Source organism: Palaemon carinicauda, chromosome 19 (assembly GCF_036898095.1).
Source record: "Palaemon carinicauda isolate YSFRI2023 chromosome 19, ASM3689809v2, whole genome shotgun sequence".
Taxonomy (NCBI): domain Eukaryota; kingdom Metazoa; phylum Arthropoda; class Malacostraca; order Decapoda; family Palaemonidae; genus Palaemon; species Palaemon carinicauda.
The window spans coordinates 126,147,579-126,167,471 of record NC_090743.1 but is presented as its reverse complement, the minus strand read 5'-3'; the positions used below and the strand labels follow the sequence as shown (position 1 = coordinate 126,167,471).

At 47.4% G+C, this 19,893-nt stretch overlaps 1 protein-coding gene across 1 annotated transcript in view; it reads left to right on the top strand.

The window, feature by feature from the left end:
* LOC137658836 (autophagy-related protein 101-like) overlaps positions 1 to 19,893 on the top strand; it is a 34,392-nt gene that overhangs the window by 12,312 nt on the left and 2,187 nt on the right. The window contains exons 2-4 of the mRNA XM_068393915.1: positions 1,829 to 1,990; positions 9,474 to 9,572; positions 17,763 to 17,877. Coding sequence (XP_068250016.1) covers positions 1,829 to 1,990; positions 9,474 to 9,572; positions 17,763 to 17,877 — 376 coding nt within the window. The remainder of the gene's footprint in view (positions 1 to 1,828; positions 1,991 to 9,473; positions 9,573 to 17,762; positions 17,878 to 19,893) is intronic.

Below are 19,893 nucleotides of genomic sequence, written 5' to 3'. Positions count from 1 at the left end.
CATGCGCATTAACCCACAATCATTCTTTCAGATGTAAACAAAACTTAAGAATATGACATGGTGGTCACTTTTTAGTTGATCTATATGTACAGTAAGTTATTTTGCCCCAGCTCCATTAGTCATATAGAGAAAAATACCAAAATACCCAGTGCTCATTCAATTTTTCTAGTGAATTCCCGTTTTGCTAGAAATTAAAGTATAAGTGTGAAATCAATCGACAACAATTGTTGATATTTAATTCAAAGTGCTACTTTCCCTTAGGACAATGTCAAATACTATTTAGCTGCATTGCTATTTTAGAGTAAGGGACCAACCTCAACAAATACAGTACAGTACCTCCATATCTATGTTGCATATATTTTCCAGTATTATCTTGAGACATTTGCCTTATTGTAATGTAAATTCAACCTTCTTATATAATATATAGTCTATGCAGAATAATGGGTTAAAGTATCTGTTCAAACATGTGGCTTAGCATTGATTTGCAACCCCGTAAATTTAACGTGCTCATAATCTTATTTGTGGTGCTGAAACGATTCAATCTCTGTCCCCCTTCTTCTATCTTATCCACTATTTTCATGGCTGGAACTGCAATGACTGAATGATTGGGGTAATAGGTGTGAAACTATTAATTAATGCATTTCAATTTATTGAATGTAAAAAAAAAAGTACAGTATAAGGACAAGGTATGACCTCCATTCACCAGTGAATTGCGATTACTTGGATTTCAGAATTCAGTAATCTATGTATTAAACTACTCGTGCACTACCAAGCAGGAACTAAAAGAATTATTGGGCAGAGTAATGTGTGGCATACATTCTCATCAAAGGGGGCGTTGAAATATTCTTAACAGTAGCACTACTGTATCAATCCCCTCGACTTTGGTTTAAGGGCTGCTTAGCAGCAAAAGCCCATGTCTTGCATATGGCAAGACAAAATCTGAAACCAACTAAACTAGGTTGATTATTTGTGTAACATGCTGAATACTACATAGCATCTGTTGATTGAATTAGTTGCTGACCTGTACATATGTTCTATATCCTACCCCATTTTCCTATCATTCCAAGTAGTGTTCACATTATGGGCATATTTAAGTAATAAAAGGATTCAGGTTTTTCATAAAAGTGGGCTTGGTAGTGATTAACCTTTTAAAGGTACAGCTCACATTAGAAAGGATTGGCATAGTTAGTTAAATTGGACGGCATCTGGTTTTCAAAGACTAAAAGAGTTGAAACTATCCACAAATGAGAACACATATTTGAACCATCTCTTTTCCATCTCTCAGGAAGGATCTGTGCACATATATGATTCCTCACAAATCAAGGAAGAGTTTATTATCCAATCTCCCTAAGTGTATAAAAAGAGATTGACAATTTTCAAGGTATAAATCATTAGGTGGAGTTCTCGACAAAGACTGAATTATTAAGGGAGTTTACCTCGAAACAGCAAGATCATAAACTTTATTAGTACAGCTTTTTAACTTTTCTACTTACAACTTGCCTCGTTTGAATTCAGTCCCTAATAACATTAGTAATAATGTGTACTCAAAAGGAAATAGTTTGTGGTAATGTCCAAACCATAATTCAGAATTGGAATTATGTGGAGCAAAATACATAGCCATGAACAAATTAATTATGTAGTCATCTTTGTATCAACTTGCATGATTGGTAGCTATACGCCCCTTTCCTAAAATGATAGAAGTCGTGTTTAAGAATATTGTCAGCATTCTGTGGTGTTTATATAATATTCATCAGCAACGTAAAATGGAAGAAAAAAATGCTATGAAATTTTAAATGAATGAATGACACTTTTTGTTGTTTATTTGCAGGATGTGGAAGGGAGACAGGTGGATGAAGCTGTTTTAAGCTTGTTCCACACATTGCTATTCCACCGATCTACAGGAAAGTTCCACTACAAAAATGATGACACATATGCAGTAGGCACCATTGGCTTCCAAGATGTTGACTGCGATTTCATTGATTTCACTTATGTAAGTAAAGTATTATTCAATTGAAAGTTATTCACTGGTATAACCAAAAGTGTTATTTTTCAATATTAATCTTACCCGATAATCATGTAGCTGTCAACTCCGTTGCCCGACAGAATTCTACGGACGGGATACGCCAGCGATCGCTATACAAGAGGGGGGTGTACTCACCAGCGCCACCTGTGGCCAGGTACTGCAGTACTTCTTGTTGACACCACCTCAATTTTTCCTCTGTCGTGCTTCCGGCAAGACCTACATGGATACGCTTATAATTTTGGAGTCTTTGTTCACGGTTTTGGTGAAGTATTGCTCTGAGATTTCAGCTTTCGCTATACAGGAAGCTTTTCCCTTAGCTTAGATAGCTTTTGGATTAATTTTGATTTATGGTTTAACGATCTTTAGCTTTAATTTGGAATCCCCCTTGACTGTTCTCTGATTCAAGATGTCCGACCATTCTCAAGCTCCTCCCCAAAGACGATGTAGGACTTGTATTAGGCGGCTTCCGAAGGCCTCGGTTGATCCTCACACCGTTTGTTCCGACTGTAGGGGAAAATCCTGTCAGTTGGAAGATCGATGTGAGGAATGTGCCGGACTTTCGGAACTTGATTTTATTCGATTCCTCAAATATACCACTAAGTTAGAGAGAGAGAGAGAGTTAGGAGGAGTTCGGCTCGCTCTTTACTTTATTCCTCCCCCCATGATCCTCAACCTTTTCCTCCCCCTGTAGTGGCTACCCCCGAACCTACTATTAGTGCTCAGCCTGATATGTCAGATGTTTTACGTGCCATTCAGGCTTTAGGTGATAAAGTGGAGTCGGTAGTGAGTGACCACAAGTTCCTTTTGGCAGACGTCAAGGAACTTAAAGTGAAAAGTGCAGTGGGAAGTGGTAGTGCCAGTGCTGTGCCTAGTGCTAGTGTCAGTGTTGCGCGTGAGGATACTTCTGTGCGTGCCAGTCGTCCTCCCAGTCCGGGACCTCTTGCAAGCTCCCAAGCCCAGGGGAGAAGCAATGTCGAAGGGCAAAAGGGTTCGGCAGGCCTTGATCGGCGCACAGTAGTATCCTCAGTGGTTGCGGGCGTATCTTATAGAGATCGTCACTTCCACTCTCAGACGATTGAGCCCTTTATATCCTCGTCTGCAGAAGTTTTTTCGGGGAGAAAACGCTGGACTCAGGCCTCAAGACCTCTTAAGCGTAAAGTCCAGACCGCGCGAGTCCAACAGCCAGGGTGTAGCCATTGGGCTAGCTCGGACTCGCCGCAGTCATCAGGTGACTGCACGCCTCCTAAGAGAGGTAAGGCGCTGCCTCAACAGACCTCAACTTCTGTTAAGGCTATGCCTCAACAGACCTCAACTTCTGTTGATCCTAAGATGGCTATGCTACAGACTATGCAGTCGCAGCTTGCGGTGTTGATGCGGGAGTTTCAGGCAGAGAAGGTTAATACACCTCCTCCTGCGAACGCTCCTCCTCCTCTGCGCAGTACAATCTGCCAGACGTATGAGGTTGAGGTTCCTCAAGCTACCTCCATGCGTGAGCTGCCGCGTTGGGAGTTGCCAGATACCAGCGCTGTGCAGCAACCTCCACTTTCCTTGAGGCAGGAGCCTCTTACCACGCAGCAACCTCCTCAACAATGGGGGCAGGAGCCTTATGCCTTACAACCTCCTCTACCCTTGAGGCAGGAGTATCTTGCATTACAACCACCCTCGAGGCAGCAACCTCTTGAGGTACGACAACCTCTACCATCCTTGAGGCAGCCACCTCAACTCTCGCAGCAACCACCTCCACTTTCCTCGAGGCGAGAACCTCAACTCTCGAGGCAAGCACCTCAAGAACCTCAACTCGTGAGTCAAGAGCCTCTCTCTGCGCAGCCACCTCAACCCTTGAGGCAAGCGCAACTCTTGAGGCAGGAACCTCATGCTATGAGTCAGCCACCTCAACGCATGCATCTGCCACTTTCTCCTCAGCTTGAGCCTCTTCCCATTCAGCTTGAAGCGCAGTCTATGCAGCATGAGCCTCATGCTTTACTACAGTCGCCTCTCACCACGCTTGCTCCTCAGACCTCCGCAGAACCTCCTTCATCCCAGCCTCAGGACTTTGTCATTACCAGCCCTCATCCTCTTCAACAGAGACTTGAGGATGAATCCGCAAGTGCGCATGCACCCGCTCTTCAGGATTCAGCCATTCAGCAGACCGCTTTAACGTTACCTCTCGCTTCTCAACCCTCAGGTGATGAGGTTTCTGAGGATGAAGCTGCTCACCTGGATGATCCTTCATCTGACGTGGAGGAACCCAAGTCATTGCCACCCTCCATCGACTTTCGCAAGGTTCTGGCTCTGTTCAGAGAACTTTACCCGGATCACTTTGTTTCTGCTACCCCTCGCTCTCCTCCATCCGAGTTCTCTCTAGGCATGCAACCTGTTAAGTCTGCCTACACTAGGCTCGTCTTCGCTAGATCTTCTAAGAGAGCTTTGAGAATGTTAGGGGATTGGTTGCAGTCCAAGCAGCAGCTGGGAAAGACGTCTTTTATGTTTCCACCTCCTAAGCTGACGTCTAAGGCGGGCGTCTGGTATGCCACAGGAGAGGAACCAGGCTTGGGGGTCCCTGCCTCTGCCCAGGCTGACTTCTCAAGTTTGGTTGACTCTCCACGAAGGTCGGCTATGAGACGCTCTAAGGTCTGCTGGACCTTTTCTGACCTGGACCACTTCTTGAAGGGAGTCTTTCGCGCCTTTGAGATTTTTAATTTTCTCGACTGGTGCCTGGGGGCCTTGAGCAAGAAGACTGCCCCATCTGACAAATACTCGGCCATGCTGATCATGTCCTGTATGGACAAAGCAATTCGCGATGGTTCCGGCGAACTGGCCTCTATGTTTGTATCGGGAGTCCTCAAGAAAAGGGAACAGCTTTGCTCCTTCCTTTCCACTGGTATCACCTCTTGCCAAAGGTCACAGTTACTTTTTGCTCCTCTTTCTAAGTTCCTGTTTCCTGAGGATCTTATCAAGGAATTGTCTGCGGCTCTCATTCAGAAGGACACGCATGATCTTGTGGCCTCTTCAGCACGGAAGGCTAAGGTTGCTCCTTCAGTTCCTAGAACTTACCGCACCCCAGTGGCTGATACTCCTGCTACTAGATTTATTCCGCCCTTTCGTGGCAGAGCCCCCAGCCGGGGAGGTACCCGCCCAGACGGTCACAGGGGCAGGTCCAAGAAAGGTATCAAGTCTTCGAAAGGCAAACACTGACTCTCCTCCTCTCCAGACAGCTGTAGGAGCCAGACTCAAGATCTTCTGGCAAGCTTGGGAAAGAAGAGGTGCAGACGCCCAGTCTGTCAAGTGGCTAAGGGAGGGTTACAAGATACCATTCTGCCGCAATCCCCCTCTGACCACTTCTCCCATCAACCTCTCTCCCAACTACAAGGAAAAGGACAAGAGGCTAGCGTTACATCAAGAGGTGTCGCTCCTGTTACAGAAGGAGGCAGTGGTGATAGTCCGGGATCATCAATCCCCGGGCTTCTACAACCGTCTTTTTCTGGTGGCCAAGAAGACAGGAGGTTGGAGACCGGTGCTGGACGTCAGTGCGCTCAATGCTTATGTCACCAAGCAGACGTTCACTATGGAGACGACGAAGTCGGTCCTAGCAGCGGTCAGGCAGGAGGACTGGATGGTCTCGTTGGATCTGAAAGACGCTTACTTTCACGTCCCCATTCATCCAGACTCCCAACCTTTTCTGAGATTCGTTTTGGAAAGGTTGTGTACCAATTCCAAGCCCTGTGTTTTGGCCTAAGCACGGCACCTATGGTGTTTACGCGACTGATGAGGAATCTTGCGAAATTCCTCCACTTGGCGGACATCAGAGCCTCCCTTTATTTAGACGACTGGCTGTTAAGAGCCCCCACAAGTCGTCGCTGTCTGGAGAGTCTCAATTGGACTTTGGACTTGACCAAGGAACTAGGTCTTTTGGTCAACTTAGAAAAGTCCCAGCTTATTCCTTCCCAAACCATCGTTTACCTGGGAATGGAGATTCGGAGTCAAGCTTTTCGGGCTTTTCCGTCGGCCCCAAGAATCAACCAAGCCCTAGAGTGCATTCTGAGCATGCTGAAGAGGAACAGATGCTCGGTGAGACAGTGGATGAGTCTAACAGGGACCCTGTCATCGTTAGCCCTGTTCACCGAGTTAGGGAGACTCCACCTCCGCCCCCTTCAATTCCATCTAGCAGCTCACTGGGACAAGAATATGACGCTCGAAGCGGTCTCTATTCCTGTTACCAAAGAGATGAAGACTACTCTCATGTGGTGGAAGAGCAACATCCTTCTCAAGGAGGGTCTCTCGTTAGCTGTTCAGACCCCCAATCTTCATCTCTATTCGGACGCATCAGACTCGGGCTGGGGCGCGACCTTGGACGGACAGGAATGCTCGGGGACATGGAACAAGGAACAGGAAACGCTTCACATCAATTGCAAGGAGTTGTTGGCAGTACATCTGGCCTTAATGAACTTCAAGTCCCTCCTGCTAAACAAGGTGGTGGAGGTGAACTCCGACAACACCACAGCCTTGGCATACATCTCCAAGCAGGGAGGGACTCATTCGAGGAAGCTATACGAGATCGCAAGGGACCTCCTCATTTGGTCAAGAAGTCTAAACCTCAAGCTGGTAACGAGATTCATTCAGGGCAATATGAATGTCTCGGCAGATCGCCTCTGCAGGAAGGGTCAAGTCATTCCCACAGAATGGACCCTTCACAAGGACGTGTGCAACAGACTTTGGACCTTGTGGGGTCAGCCAACGATAGATCTGTTCGCCACCTCCATGACCAAGAGGCTCCCATTGTACTGTTCTCCAATTCCAGACCCGGCAGCAGTTCACGTGGATGCTTTTCTGCTGGATTGGTCCCATCTCGATCTTTATGCATTCCCGCCGTTCAAGATCATCAACAGAGTTATTCAGAAGTTCGTCTCCCACGAAGGGACACGGCTGACGTTGGTTGCTCCCCTTTGGCCTGCAAGAGAAGGGTTCACAGAGGTACTGCAATGGCTGGTCGACGTTCCCAGGACTCTCCCTCTAAGAGTGGACCTTCTACGTCAACCTCACGTAAAGAAGGTACACCCAAGCCTCCACGCTCTTCGTCTGACTGCCTTCAGACTATCGAAAGACTCTCTAGAGCTAGAGGCTTTTCGAAGGAGGCAGCCAGAGCGATTGCCAGAGCAAGGAGGATTTCCACTCGTAGAGTCTATCAATCCAAGTGGGAAGTCTTCCGAAGCTGGTGCAGAGCCAATGCAGTTTCCTCTACCAATACCTCTGTAACCCAAGTTGCTGACTTCCTGTTACATCTTAGGAATGTTAGATCTCTTTCGGCTCCTACGATCAAAGGGTACAGAAGTATGTTGGCATCAGTTTTCCGCCACAGAGGCTTGGATCTTTCTTCCAACAAGGATCTACAGGACATCCTTAAGTCTTTCGAGACCTCTAAAGAACGTCGCTTGTCCACTCCAGGCTGGAATCTAGACGTAGTCTTGAGGTTCCTGATGTCTTCTAGATTTGAACCTCTCCAGTCAGCCTCTTTCAAAGACCTTACTCTCAAAACTCTTTTCCTCGTCTGCCTTGCAACAGCCAAAAGAGTTAGTGAGGTTCACGCCTTCAGCAGGAACATAGGATTCACATCCGAAACAGCAACATGTTCCTTACAGCTCGGGTTTTTGGCAAAAAATGAACTTCCTTCACGTCCTTGGCCTAGATCGTTCGAAATTCCTAGCCTCTCCAACATGGTGGGTAACGAGCTAGAGAGAGTTCTTTGCCCTGTCAGAGCTCTAAAGTATTATCTTAAAAGGTCAAAACCTATACGAGGACAATCAGAAGCCTTATGGTGTGCCATCAAGAAACCTTCGATGCCTATGTCCAAAAACGCAGTTTCGTATTACATAAGGCTTCTGATTAGAGAAGCTCATTCTCACATGAAGGATGAAGACCTTGCTTTGCTGAAGGTAAGGACCCACGAAGTGAGAGCTGTAGCTACTTCGATGGCCTTCAAACAGAACCGTTCTCTGCAGAGTATTATGGATGCAACCTATTGGAGGAGCAAGTCAGTGTTTGCATCATTTTATCTCAAAGATGTCCAGTCTCTTTACGAGAACTGCTACACCCTGGGACCATTCGTAGCAGCGAGTGCAGTAGTAGGTGAGGGCTCAGCCACTACATTCCCTTAATCCCATAACCTTTTTTTAACCTTTCTCTTGAATGCTTTTATTGTTGTTTTTGGGTTGTTACGGTAGGCTAAGAAGCCTTCCGCATCCTAGTTGATTTGGCGGGTGGTCAATTCGTTCTTGAGAAGCGCCTAGGTTAGAGGTTGTGTAGAGGTCCTTTAGTATGGGTTGCAGCCCTTTATACTTCAGCACCTTAGAGTTGTTCAGCCTCCTAAGAGGAACGCTGCGCTCAGTAAGGAAGACGAACTTATTAAAGGCAGAGTAATGGTTCAAGTCGACTTCCTTACCAGGTACTTATAATTTCATTGTTATTTTGAATAACTGATAATATGAAATACGGGATACTTAGCTTCTTGATATACATGTACACTGGTTTTCACCCACCTCCCTGGGTGTGAATCAGCTACATGATTATCGGGTAAGATTAATATTGAAAAATGTTATTTTCATTAGTAAAATAAATTTTTGAATATACTTACCCGATAATCATGATTTAATTGACCCACCCTTCCTCCCCATAGAGAACCAGTGGACCGAGGAAAAATTGAGGTGGTGTCAACAAGAAGTACTGCAGTACCTGGCCACAGGTGGCGCTGGTGAGTACACCCCCCTCTTGTATAGCGATCGCTGGCGTATCCCGTCCGTAGAATTCTGTCGGGCAACGGAGTTGACAGCTACATGATTATCGGGTAAGTATATTCAAAAATTTATTTTACTAATGAAAATAACATTTTATGGTGTCTGCAAGAAGCAGGTTGTGTTCTTTTCAACCCAAAAATTAAATATGCTGTTTGTATATTTGGTTTATAAAAGTAAACACAAAACAACACAGAGCAAAGCAAAACACGTCTGACCAACACTGGTGCTATGGAGGAATGAGTTAAGGGGGTGGGGAGGTGTAGGGCTGGGGAAGGATAGTCGTAGTAGGAGGCAGCAGACAGGGGATGTTGATGAGGGAGAGGTCTAACTAGTGAGGGACCTATGGTCGTGGTTCTATCACGCCCCAGTTTACTATACCGACACTCGTAAAGTGAGCGAGCTGGGTTTATTCCGGGCATTCCATACATCCTTTCTTCTCTGGTATATTCAGCAATAACTATGCCTTAGAAATGGTGCTAGAGGAGCATTTCACGGAGCGACACAGGTCGAGCCCAGAAATAGATTTTTCCTTCGTCAAAATCCCTTAATGTTTACTTTATTAAATTTGTTAACAGGAAATCAAAAGTAATACATTACAGTGTTTCCCTCAATGGAAAAAAATTCCTTAAATTTTCACCCGACTCTTCGCTTTGACTCAACAGGTTCGGTGTTCGTCAGAAGAATTGGATAGGTACATTCGGCGTGAAGTGAGTGGCTTCTGTGAAGCTATTAGAGCCCTGGATGCACCCTCCAATGGATCTGTAAGTTTATCTTTCTCTCTGTTTTCAGTAAGAAGAATATAGTTATGCTGTTTGTATCTCTTGGTCTTGTCTAAATATGAAAGTACTCATCCCTCAGAATAACTCCCCCCCAGTACAATTACAGTATATTTTTATGTTGACCAGGGTGACACGAGTCTTTTTATAGTTTATATATGACATATCTGTTTGTTCCGTAACCGAAATACAAACCACGCTATTTACAAAGGGTATTACTTTTAGCGTAGCTGAAATGGCGAGCCATTAGAATTTAACGAGGGTGTATTACCCCCGCGCTAGTTAGCGGGGGGGTAGGGGAGTGGTAGCTAGCTACCCCTCCTCCCCCTCACACACACGTGAATACTCACTTTAACTTTTGGCTCGGACTGTGACAGACGTCTCTGTCTTGGTCCTCGCTTGGCAGCCATTGTCTGTTTTGTCTTTACTTAATCGCTTACTTTTCTTTTACTCAATATATATGTAAACATGTTTTCATGTTTGTATATATATTTGAGTATAGAAATAAGTAAGTTTCCTTTTCAGATGTGTGTGTGTAGTGTACGATATCTACGTGGAGGCCTCGGCAGTTAGGCCACCACGGCGTATTTTATGGGTGGCGATCGAGTTTGACTTATGTCTCTCTCTCTCTCTCTCTCTCTCTTGAGGTCATTCACCCTTTTACTACGTGTTACTACGCCCTTGTAGCCTAGCTTCCTTTCCGTGTGGGGGGTGGCTACGCCGTACGTTTGTATCAATTAGTTATGAATCTAATTGTAGTTGTTTTTTTGTTTAGAACGATTCCTTTCGGGGTTTTCGTTCTTTCTTTAGTGTTCATTCATTTTTAAATTACATAATTACATGTTACATAATTATAATTGTTATAATTCTGTTTTGGTTACAGCTCTCCTTCCGCGAGTGTAAGTGGTTGTGAGGGCACGTGCCTGTTGTGTAATTCTTGTTCCTTTTCCTCGGGATTCCTCTTCGGAGCCTTCCCGGGGGAATGAATGTGTACTAATATTATTTGTTTTATTTATTTACAGTTACCGATATAGTTCGTTTCTGTAATATAGCAACAGTGTGAGCTGTCTGGTGGAGTCCTGGGGATTCGGCTGTTGCTGCCTCCCCCCTTGTATTTTCGTCAGGGGCGTGTCTCCTTCTACTGGTAGTACTGTACTCCCGTGTCGACGGACAGCTCTCCAGTTCATTTTAGAACAGTCAGGAGGCTTGCCTCCTTGGGCGGATAACTTTCCTTCCGAGGGAAGTTTTTCCTGTCCAGGCTTGAGTTTTTCCCCTTTTAGGGGGTTCTTCTCTTGCCTTTTTTTCGTGCGACTATGCTCTTGGTGCTGAGCGGTCGCACCTGCAGTTTCGCTCAAGGGGCTGGGCAACTGCAGGAGCTCCTCTTCGGAGGATTGCTCCTTTTAGGTCACTGGCTGACCAGTCTCTTCCACGAAGTGTTTCTCTTTCGTTCGCGAGAGAGTACACTCATAGAGACTCCTCTTCGGAGGTTTCTTCTGTTGCTGTTGCTGTTGGCCTCCCTCGCCGTAAGGCCCACCGTCCGCCTCGTCGTAAGGGCCTCTCATCTCCCTATAAGGGTGCTTGAGGCGCCTTTTTGGATCTCCGTTTGCAGCCTACAACTCCTTTTTCTCGATCTTCCGCCTTGGTGCAGATGGACAGCAGTCTGATCTCGTCTTCCGACGGGCAACGGTCTTCCCGACGGACAACGGTCTGCCCGACGGACAGCGGTCTTCCGACGGACATCAGTCTCCCGGCGGACAACGATCCCTTCGGGGCAAAGGGTTGCCCCCACGGGGGTTCTTCCCTTGCGTGTCAGGGTTTCCCTGCGCGCCCTTCTGCTCATCAGCGCTCTCCTGTTCGTCAGCGCTTTCAAGATGATCTTCCCTGCGGTTCCTGTTGGTTCCTGTTACGTGCCCTGTGCGCCCACGTTCGCCCTCGCGATCTAGAACTTCGGTTCAGGTCGGGGTCAAGGACTCTTCTTCTTTGCGCAGGCTTCCACGCGTAGCCTTCTGCTCGTCAGCGATCATCAGCTCGTCAGCGATCATCAGCTCGTCAGCGATCATCAGCTCGCCAGCGATCATCAGCCCGCCAGCGATCATCAGCCCGCCAGCGATCTCCGAATCGCCCACGTGTGTTACAGCCGGCGCGCCAACGTTCTCCAACACTTCTGAAGGAACATGGTTCGCCAGCTACTAGCTCACCTGCGCATGCTGATCACCATCGCGCGACCCTCAACTACGGATGCTGATCGCCATCGCACAACCCTCAACTGCGGATGCTGATCGCCATCGCGCGACCCTCAAACTGCGGATGCTGATCGCCATCGCGCGACCCTCAACTGCGGATGCTGATCGCCATCGCGCGACCCTCAAACTGCGGATGCTGATCGCCATCGCGCGACCCTCAACTGCGGATGCTGATCGCCATCGCGCGACCCTCAACTGCGGATGCTGATCGCCATCGCGCGACCCTCACCTGCGGATGCTGATCGCCATCGCGCGACCCTCACCTGCGGATGCTGATCGCCATCGCGCGACCCTCAACTGCGGATGCTGATCGCCATCGCCCGACCCTCAACTGCGGATGCTGATCGCCATCGCGCGACCGCACACCTGCGGATGCTGATCACCATCGCTCAACCCTGCGCATGCTGATCACCATCGCGCGACCCTCAACTGCGTATGCTGTTCGCCATCACGCGATCGCCCACCTGCAGAGGCTGTTCGCCATCGCGCGACCACCAACCTGCGCATGCTGACCGCCATCGCGAGACCCTGGCATGCTGACCACCATCGCGCGACCCTGCGCATGCTGATCACTGCTCGCGATCGCTCACTTTCACACGATCGCTCACCTGCGCATACTGCTCGACCATCGCGTCGGCATATCACAACGTGCCATCGCCAACCTGTGAGTTAGCGCTCACCACCGATCGCTTGTTGATCCATATCGCCAGCAGTCCTCCTCGCCCACGCGGCAGCGCGTTTCCTCGCCATCGCGCTAACGCTTGCGTTCGCCGCCTCGGACTCGCTCTCATCCACCTGCCCACCCTCACGACCGCTCGCCTGCGCGCCCGCGCGGCCGCTCGCCTGCGCGCCAGCGTTATCGCTCGCCTGCGCGACCGCTCGCCCGCGCAACCGCGCGACCGCTCGCCCGCACAACCGCACGGCCACGCTCATGCTCTCCAATGTTCGCCCACGCGTGAACCAACGGTTTTTTTCCATCGCGCAGACGGATGATGTTCCGTCTCGCGAACCTACAGTGTTTCTTCGCACATATGTCGGCTTATTTCTTGCAGTATCCATTGCTCGTCTATGGGTTATCGCCCGCCGACCACCAGGAATTCCCGTCGCGCGAGCTCCAGGGCAATTGCGACCACGATTCCCAATGGGGTTTTCGCAGCATGACCAGCCTGGCGAGTTCTTCTGGAGCGTATTTCCAGAACACTGTCTCACCCCGTAAACACAGAGCATGGCACTTGCAGAATAGGAGAAACTTAAGAGAGATCTGAGCAACACTCCTCTATTCCTGAACCTGGGTTAGCCCTTCCCCGTCATTCCCTGGAAGGATTTTTTGGGGGGGGGGCTTTCCGTTCGAGATTTCTCCATCGGACAAGGGGTGACTGCTTACCTCTTCCTCTGGGAGCTTACCAGGTTCTTTCCCTCCTCGGTTACGGCCCGAGGTTTGGTTCAAGGAAGCTACAGGAAGATCAAGGGTACTTTCCTCCTCTCGAGCTCAGGCACCTTGGCCTTTCGTCGTTAGTATCTAACTTGCGGACAAGCTCGATGTTGTACCATCTGGACGCGCTGACTGAGGGCTTCCTTCGGGTGTCTCATCTGTGGAGGTCGACGACCTCAGACACCCTTCCATCCTTGAGAAGAGTTTGTTTGTACCCAAGGACAGAGACTTAGACAGCTGCTGTGCGGAGTAAATCGACTTCCGGTTTCACTCCTCCAAGGCGCTTTCTTCCAGACTCTGCAGGGCTCCAGCGCCTTTTCTTTCAACCACGTCGGCCTAAGTTATCGGCTACGACAACTGGGACAAGGTGTCCAATTGCAGTTTTCTCCTGTCAGGAACAGATGGCACGGGAGACTCCCCCGGGGGGGCATAGTCCTAAAAGGAGTTCACGAACTCTAGGATTGCAGGTTTTTCACTGGGAGGATGCTTAAGGTTACTCATCCGAATGACAGCTTCCCGATGCCCATTCCCGCATATTCTCTGTGAGTAGCCAAGGATATCGCGCCTGCCGTCTCTGTCAGCGAATTCAGTGTCTCTGAACCTCTATGCCATAGCGTCAGCAGAATTGCCCGGTTGGGCAGAATGATCCATACCTTAGGCGAAGGTCTTCCTTAGGATCATCGACGGCTTCACCCCCGGCCCCCTCAGTCGATCCTTTCTTGTAAGGAAAGATCTGAGAGGGGATGTCCATAGTCGACCTCTCAGCCCAGATCAAGTTTGTCGAACAAACTTCGGCCAGCAGAATCGATCAGACTGGTAACGAGGCGACAGGACTCCTTAAAATCCCTGGATCGGAAGGACGGGTACTTTCAGTTTCCATTCCATCCATCTTCCAGGGTGCTCGTCGAATTCAGCCTAGACTGCAAGTATTCCTGCTTATGATGCAGTGTGGCTATCCCGCCGTGGCATAGCAGGTTTGTTTCCCCAGAGAACTCTCCCTGCCTTCCTCTTGGCCGCTCAGGGGCAGGCTTCCGCCCCCTCTGCTGTTTGGAGGGCTGGTCAACTCCTGTAGGCTCGGGTTTCGACCTTCTTCAGCGCCGGGACAAGCTTCCGGATGCTTACCAGGAGTGTGGGCTCATGGTATTTTGCTTGGAGCCTTCTCTTCCTCTGCCTCAACATCTGGAGTATCTGGCCATGATATTGAGTCAACCGCCTTACCACATTGGAAACCCCGCTTATCGTCCATCCAGCGAGGTTAAGCAACGTCGGTACTTGGATGGGTGACCACCTGGGGACGCCAGATTCTGTTACCACATCCTCCGAGCCTTCCTTTCGGTTGACTGTGGCAAGACTGAGGAGAGTCGCAGTACCTGTTCTCAGTCAAGCAGAGCTTTCAGCCCTACCTTGGAACGTTTCCTAGTTCTTCTTTCCTCATTGACCCGTCTATAGTCCGAACGGTCGCCTCAGGATAAGTTCCATGTGGGGCGATCCAAGTTCCGGTGGCTTCAGGCATGTTTAACCGGACTCCCTGGCCCTATGGGACCAGCGGAACTATTAGACCTGCAATGGGTGTTGACCTATGGAGCCTCTTGATGGTAGTGGATATTCTCGTCCTTTCCCCACATTCTTGATGCGGTTCTCGGACTCGTCAAAGGAAAGGGGGGGGGGGGGGGCGCATGTTCCGGTCCAGGCCTATGGTCAAGACCTGAAGGATACCTCTCCATCATTCAGGCAGGCTTAGGGACCTTTGTCTGGCCCCTCTTCAGATCCTACAGCTACTGCCGAGTGTCCCCGTTGCGCGTCGACTTCATTCTAACCAGCAGGGGACGCATTTTCACACCTTCACATCTTGCAGTAGAGATACCGGGATGATTGAGATTCTCTCAATACCACCATCGGCTCTCTCATTCCAGGCAGGGGAATGTTTCTCTCAGACTATCCGAGCAGAGCCTCATAGAGAGAGTGTACCTAGGGGTCTTTGACCTTGGGTAACCAGCAAGTGCTGTTCTGGGGGACCTGATCACGACAGCTTGGAACCTCAAGCTTCCGCTAGTCTTCCCCCCAGTCTCAGTCCCCGAGACACTGGCAAGATGCATTCCGGTGATGGTGGGACAACTTCGACGCCTGCGTCTTCCCTCCTTTTTGTCTGCGGACAATGGGCCTCAACAAGACCAGGTTGTCTGTCAACCTTTCAATGGGAGAGCTCCACTGGGACTAAGTGCAGAACGGTTTCTGGACCCTCTGCTTCCCCTGATGGAACTCCCGGGAGAGCTTCTCCCACGGCGCAGACTACTCAAGCAACCACACTGCGACATCTCTCCCGAACCGGGACGTCGCTTCGGCTTCATGCCTGGAGACACTACGCTTCCTCCTCTAGAAGAGACAACCCGCTACAGTCGCGGTACGGAGGTCGCGTCATCTGCGATAGTCATCCACAGGGGTCTCCCAGGCAAAGTGAAGAGTCTAAGGTGGTTGGTGCCGTGGGAGATATACCCCTTCCCTTGAGGCCTCTTCTCCAGCAATAACAGTCTTATTGCCTTTCGGCGGGAGGAAACTCCTTTCCGCTCTCGGCAATGAAGCCTGTCGCTCAGCCTTTCCCTGACCTTCAGGCTTAAAGGGATAACTTTCCTGCCCGCTGGATCTATCCTCGCTCATGCGAAGCTACGATCGTCCCTGCCCTAGTCGGAGGAAGACCTCCAACTTGGAGCATGGCTCGGACTTTTAGTCCTTTAAGAGATCTTCTCAAGACCCCTTTTACGACAGGCCTCGGATTGTATTCCGCCTTGGGTCTTCTGCTCACTCTGGCCACGGCCAGTGTGTAAGCAATCTTCTTGGTCTCTTACTACTCCCCCCTTTCTAAGGAAGAGGGGAAGGCAACATTCAGGCTCGCTCCTGAGTTGTTGGCTAGACTCAGAATCTGAGGGTCCCGGCCCTTCGGTCCGATTCATTCAAGATTTCGAGTCTCCATTCTGTGTCTGATGTCCCAAGACCTTCTCTTTCTTGCCAGTAAGGAATCGAGAGGTTAGCGCTGGGAACAGCTGCAGTTTGTCCTCAGTTGCAGCCGATTTGGGAACACAAGGAGGACATGGGGGGAGAGTCACCAGTATACCTCTTCAGCCCGGACTCAAGGACATTCATCTCGTCCTGTCTTCAGACCCTCCCCCGTCACGTCGCCCTACAGCACGATGTTGGATACATCGCAACGTCCCTTGCCTTCGAGTAATACTACTCTGTGACGCAGGTGCTACAAGCTGGAGTCTGGAAGCGTCTGATGACCTTCGCAGCCCGCTTCCTGCAGGGCGTGACCCACAGGAGTCTCGATACGTTTTCTATCGCTCTGTGGTGGCTACACAACAGCTGGTCTAACCTCAGGCTCCCTTTTGGACAGGTAGCAGAAGGTTGAGGGCGTTGTTATCAGGTTTTAGTCTGCATGAACGAAAGAAGTATGTCTGGCCCTTACTTCTTTCTTCATCATCCCCTCTACGGGGAAGCAGCATCCTGGTCTCTGCATAGCTGACCTCGAACCTCTGCAGGTAAACCATGCTTCCTTGTGTTCCGAGTATTGAGTCAATACTGTCGCGTCCCCCATACCCTGACGAGGTGGTATTGGGAACGTCCTAACCCAGAGTTCCTTCTGGAACTCCAGGCCAACTGCCTAGGACGAGTCACACTTCTTCCTTCACACACAAGCTTACGTAGGCCACATGGTTCCTTGCGGAGCAAGGAACTTGTGAGGTGCAGGGACTCCTTTTCTCAAGTGCGACTCACTCGGATTCTGAGTCCCCGGGTAAAGCCAAAGCCAGTATGGCTGGGGACTTTCCACCCTTGTAAATAGCGTGGTTTGTATTTCGGTTACGGAACAAATGACAAATTCGAAGATAATTTGTATTTTTCCTAACCATACAAACCTTAGCTATTTACACATATTTGCCCGCCAGCCCTGTCCCCCAAAACAAGTCCTACCTCTAAGTGAAAGTGAGTATTCACGTGTGTGTGAGGGGGAGGAGGGGTAGCTAGCTACCACTCCCCTACCCCCCCGCTAACTAGCGCGGGGGTAATACACCCTCGTTAAATTCTAATGGCTCGCCATTTCAGCTACGCTAAAAGTAATACCCTTTGTAAATAGCTAAGGTTTGTATGGTTAGGAAAAATACAAATTATCTTCGAATTTGTCATTTTTGATGATGTTAATAGTTTATATATGACATATCTATTTTTACGTTGTTACTGTTTTTAGAACGATTTATTGTTAATTTGTTCCCATCATCTATTTATTCCCTCATTTCCTTTCCTCACTGAGCTATTTTTCCCTATTGGAGCCTTTGGGCTTATAGCATCTTGCTTTTCCAACTAGGGTTGTAGCTTGGCTATTAATAATAATGATCATATCAATCAAATTTTGTTTGTACTAAAATGTACAATGTGTATTTTTAGTTGTGGAAAATTGTGTATGTAATATTTATAGAAAATTTGTTTTTTATAATAGAGTATCATCTTCAGGTTGCTTTGGAATTCTACCAAAAGAAAAGGGGCCGTTGGCCGTTTGCATCGGATAATATTCCATGGGAAATATGGACCCTGAGAGTGAATGTAGTTTCCCTCAATAATGAAAGTGGTAAGGTTATAGATTCATTCTCTTTGTTTATTGCATTACATTATGGGGTTGTATTATGCCTCTTCAGTTCTGGTTACATTGCTCTCTTATCATTTTTTATTCTTCTTAAATGGATATCTTTCTTATAACTTTATTATTAAAGGATGAAATCCTTTTCTAACATATAAATGATTAACATTTTTAGATAATGCAGTGTTAAACTCGAGAACCATATAAGAACCATATCTATATGCTGTATTGTCTTTTTGTTTCAAAACTTGAAATCGTTAGTATTTGCTCTCCCTATGTCAAAATGGCTTATAGGTGCTACATGGGGATTTGGAAAAGGATGACTGTTACTGTACTTGAAATATATGGGAGATATATTGCTTATTTATTTCCCCTGGGGGACAAGATTTTATGGGTATATAAAAACTGAACAGTCTGATATATACATTTGTTATGCCGTTTCGCTTTTGTTACGGTTATTAAAAGGAGTGAATTCCCAAAGGTGTTACCTGTACTACATACTGGTGGAATTGATTAACTTCTACCACAGTCCAGCACATTCCCATCTCTGAAGATGGTTGCTTACCAAGTTCTGTTTGTAGGTAGGGTCCCCAACACGCAAGGGGCGGCTAATGTGTTTGGTCCACCGCCTGTATTCCCTGGCATCGATTAAGAGCCATCTAGCGGTGGGATATCAGTTTGGTCCTTATTTTGTGAGAAGAGTACATGACTAGAATGGGAATGGCATACCCTGGATGGGTCTCGCAAATAGGATCAATGCCCTCTTATCTGATGTCAGTTATTAACGGATACTAAAAGTAAAAAAAACCTCATGTAGGCACTTGACAAGACCTGCAGCTAATTCGGACTAGACCATGGGCCACTTGCAATATCAACCTCAATCACTACATAGTCCTTGCTCTTGTAAGTGAAATAATAATTTCATACTATCTGGAATGGGTAGTCTGTGCGTACAATATCACTTGGCTGCTGCATTAGGTTTGATTTGACAGAATGGTGATCTCTCTCTCTCTGGGATGAGATACCCAATATCTAAATCATATTGTAACCTGCAAGTTGTGGACTGTACTAATAGTGACCAACAGTTGCGTCTTAAAAAACTTAACTAATTCAGGCTACTAAATAGGCAAAAACCCCATTAAGGAAGTAGCGTCATCATTCTTTGCAGCATCTTTTTGGTCACTCAGAAGGATGTCGGTTTTGGATATCAAAAATGTTGTTGTGTCAACTTTTCCCTTTATGGAGTTGGATGTGAAATAAGTGGATTCTGGAAGACAGTTTTCTCAGAATCAGATTTTATGCTGTTACAGATTCTGTTATGTAATACAAATTGAAACAATTATGAGCTACAAAGTTACAGATTACCTTGAATGGAAAATTTTACTGCAATCTTTTTCCAACTTTAATAAACTTGAGCATAAGGTTCAGCAGTCGCTACCTATGGAAATAGGTGGGGTTATAGAATGCAGTAGGGTTTAAGAATTACCGATTATGATATCAAGTAAAAACTATTGTGGCATATATGTATGATGATTCTATTGCAAACAATATTCTTAACCCTTTTACCCCCAAGCTATTTGGAACTTTCCAACCCTTAACCCCCAGGCATTTTCTTTTTCAAGCACATTTTGTTATATATTTTTTTTTCTAAATTGCGCTAACAGCCTTAATTTTCGTCATAGAGAGATCAGTTTGGTCTCATTAATTTGGAAAATGCCTGAAATTTCTCAAATTCATAAAAAATATGCAAAAAAATGTAAAAAGCAGCTTTTTGCAAGGACGTAGAAGTACGTCCATGGGGGTAAAGGGATGAGTTTTGTGAAACGTACCAGTACGTCCATTGGGGGTAAAAGGGTTAAGTTAGTGTTTTTAAACCTCTAAGAAAGATAATTAATTTTAACAGATTTATTTGGTAAAAATCTATCTTATAAAATATGATTTAAACGAGGAAATATATCTGATTTTGACAAATTATAAAAACATTGTGGCTAGTGTAAATGGTTGTAA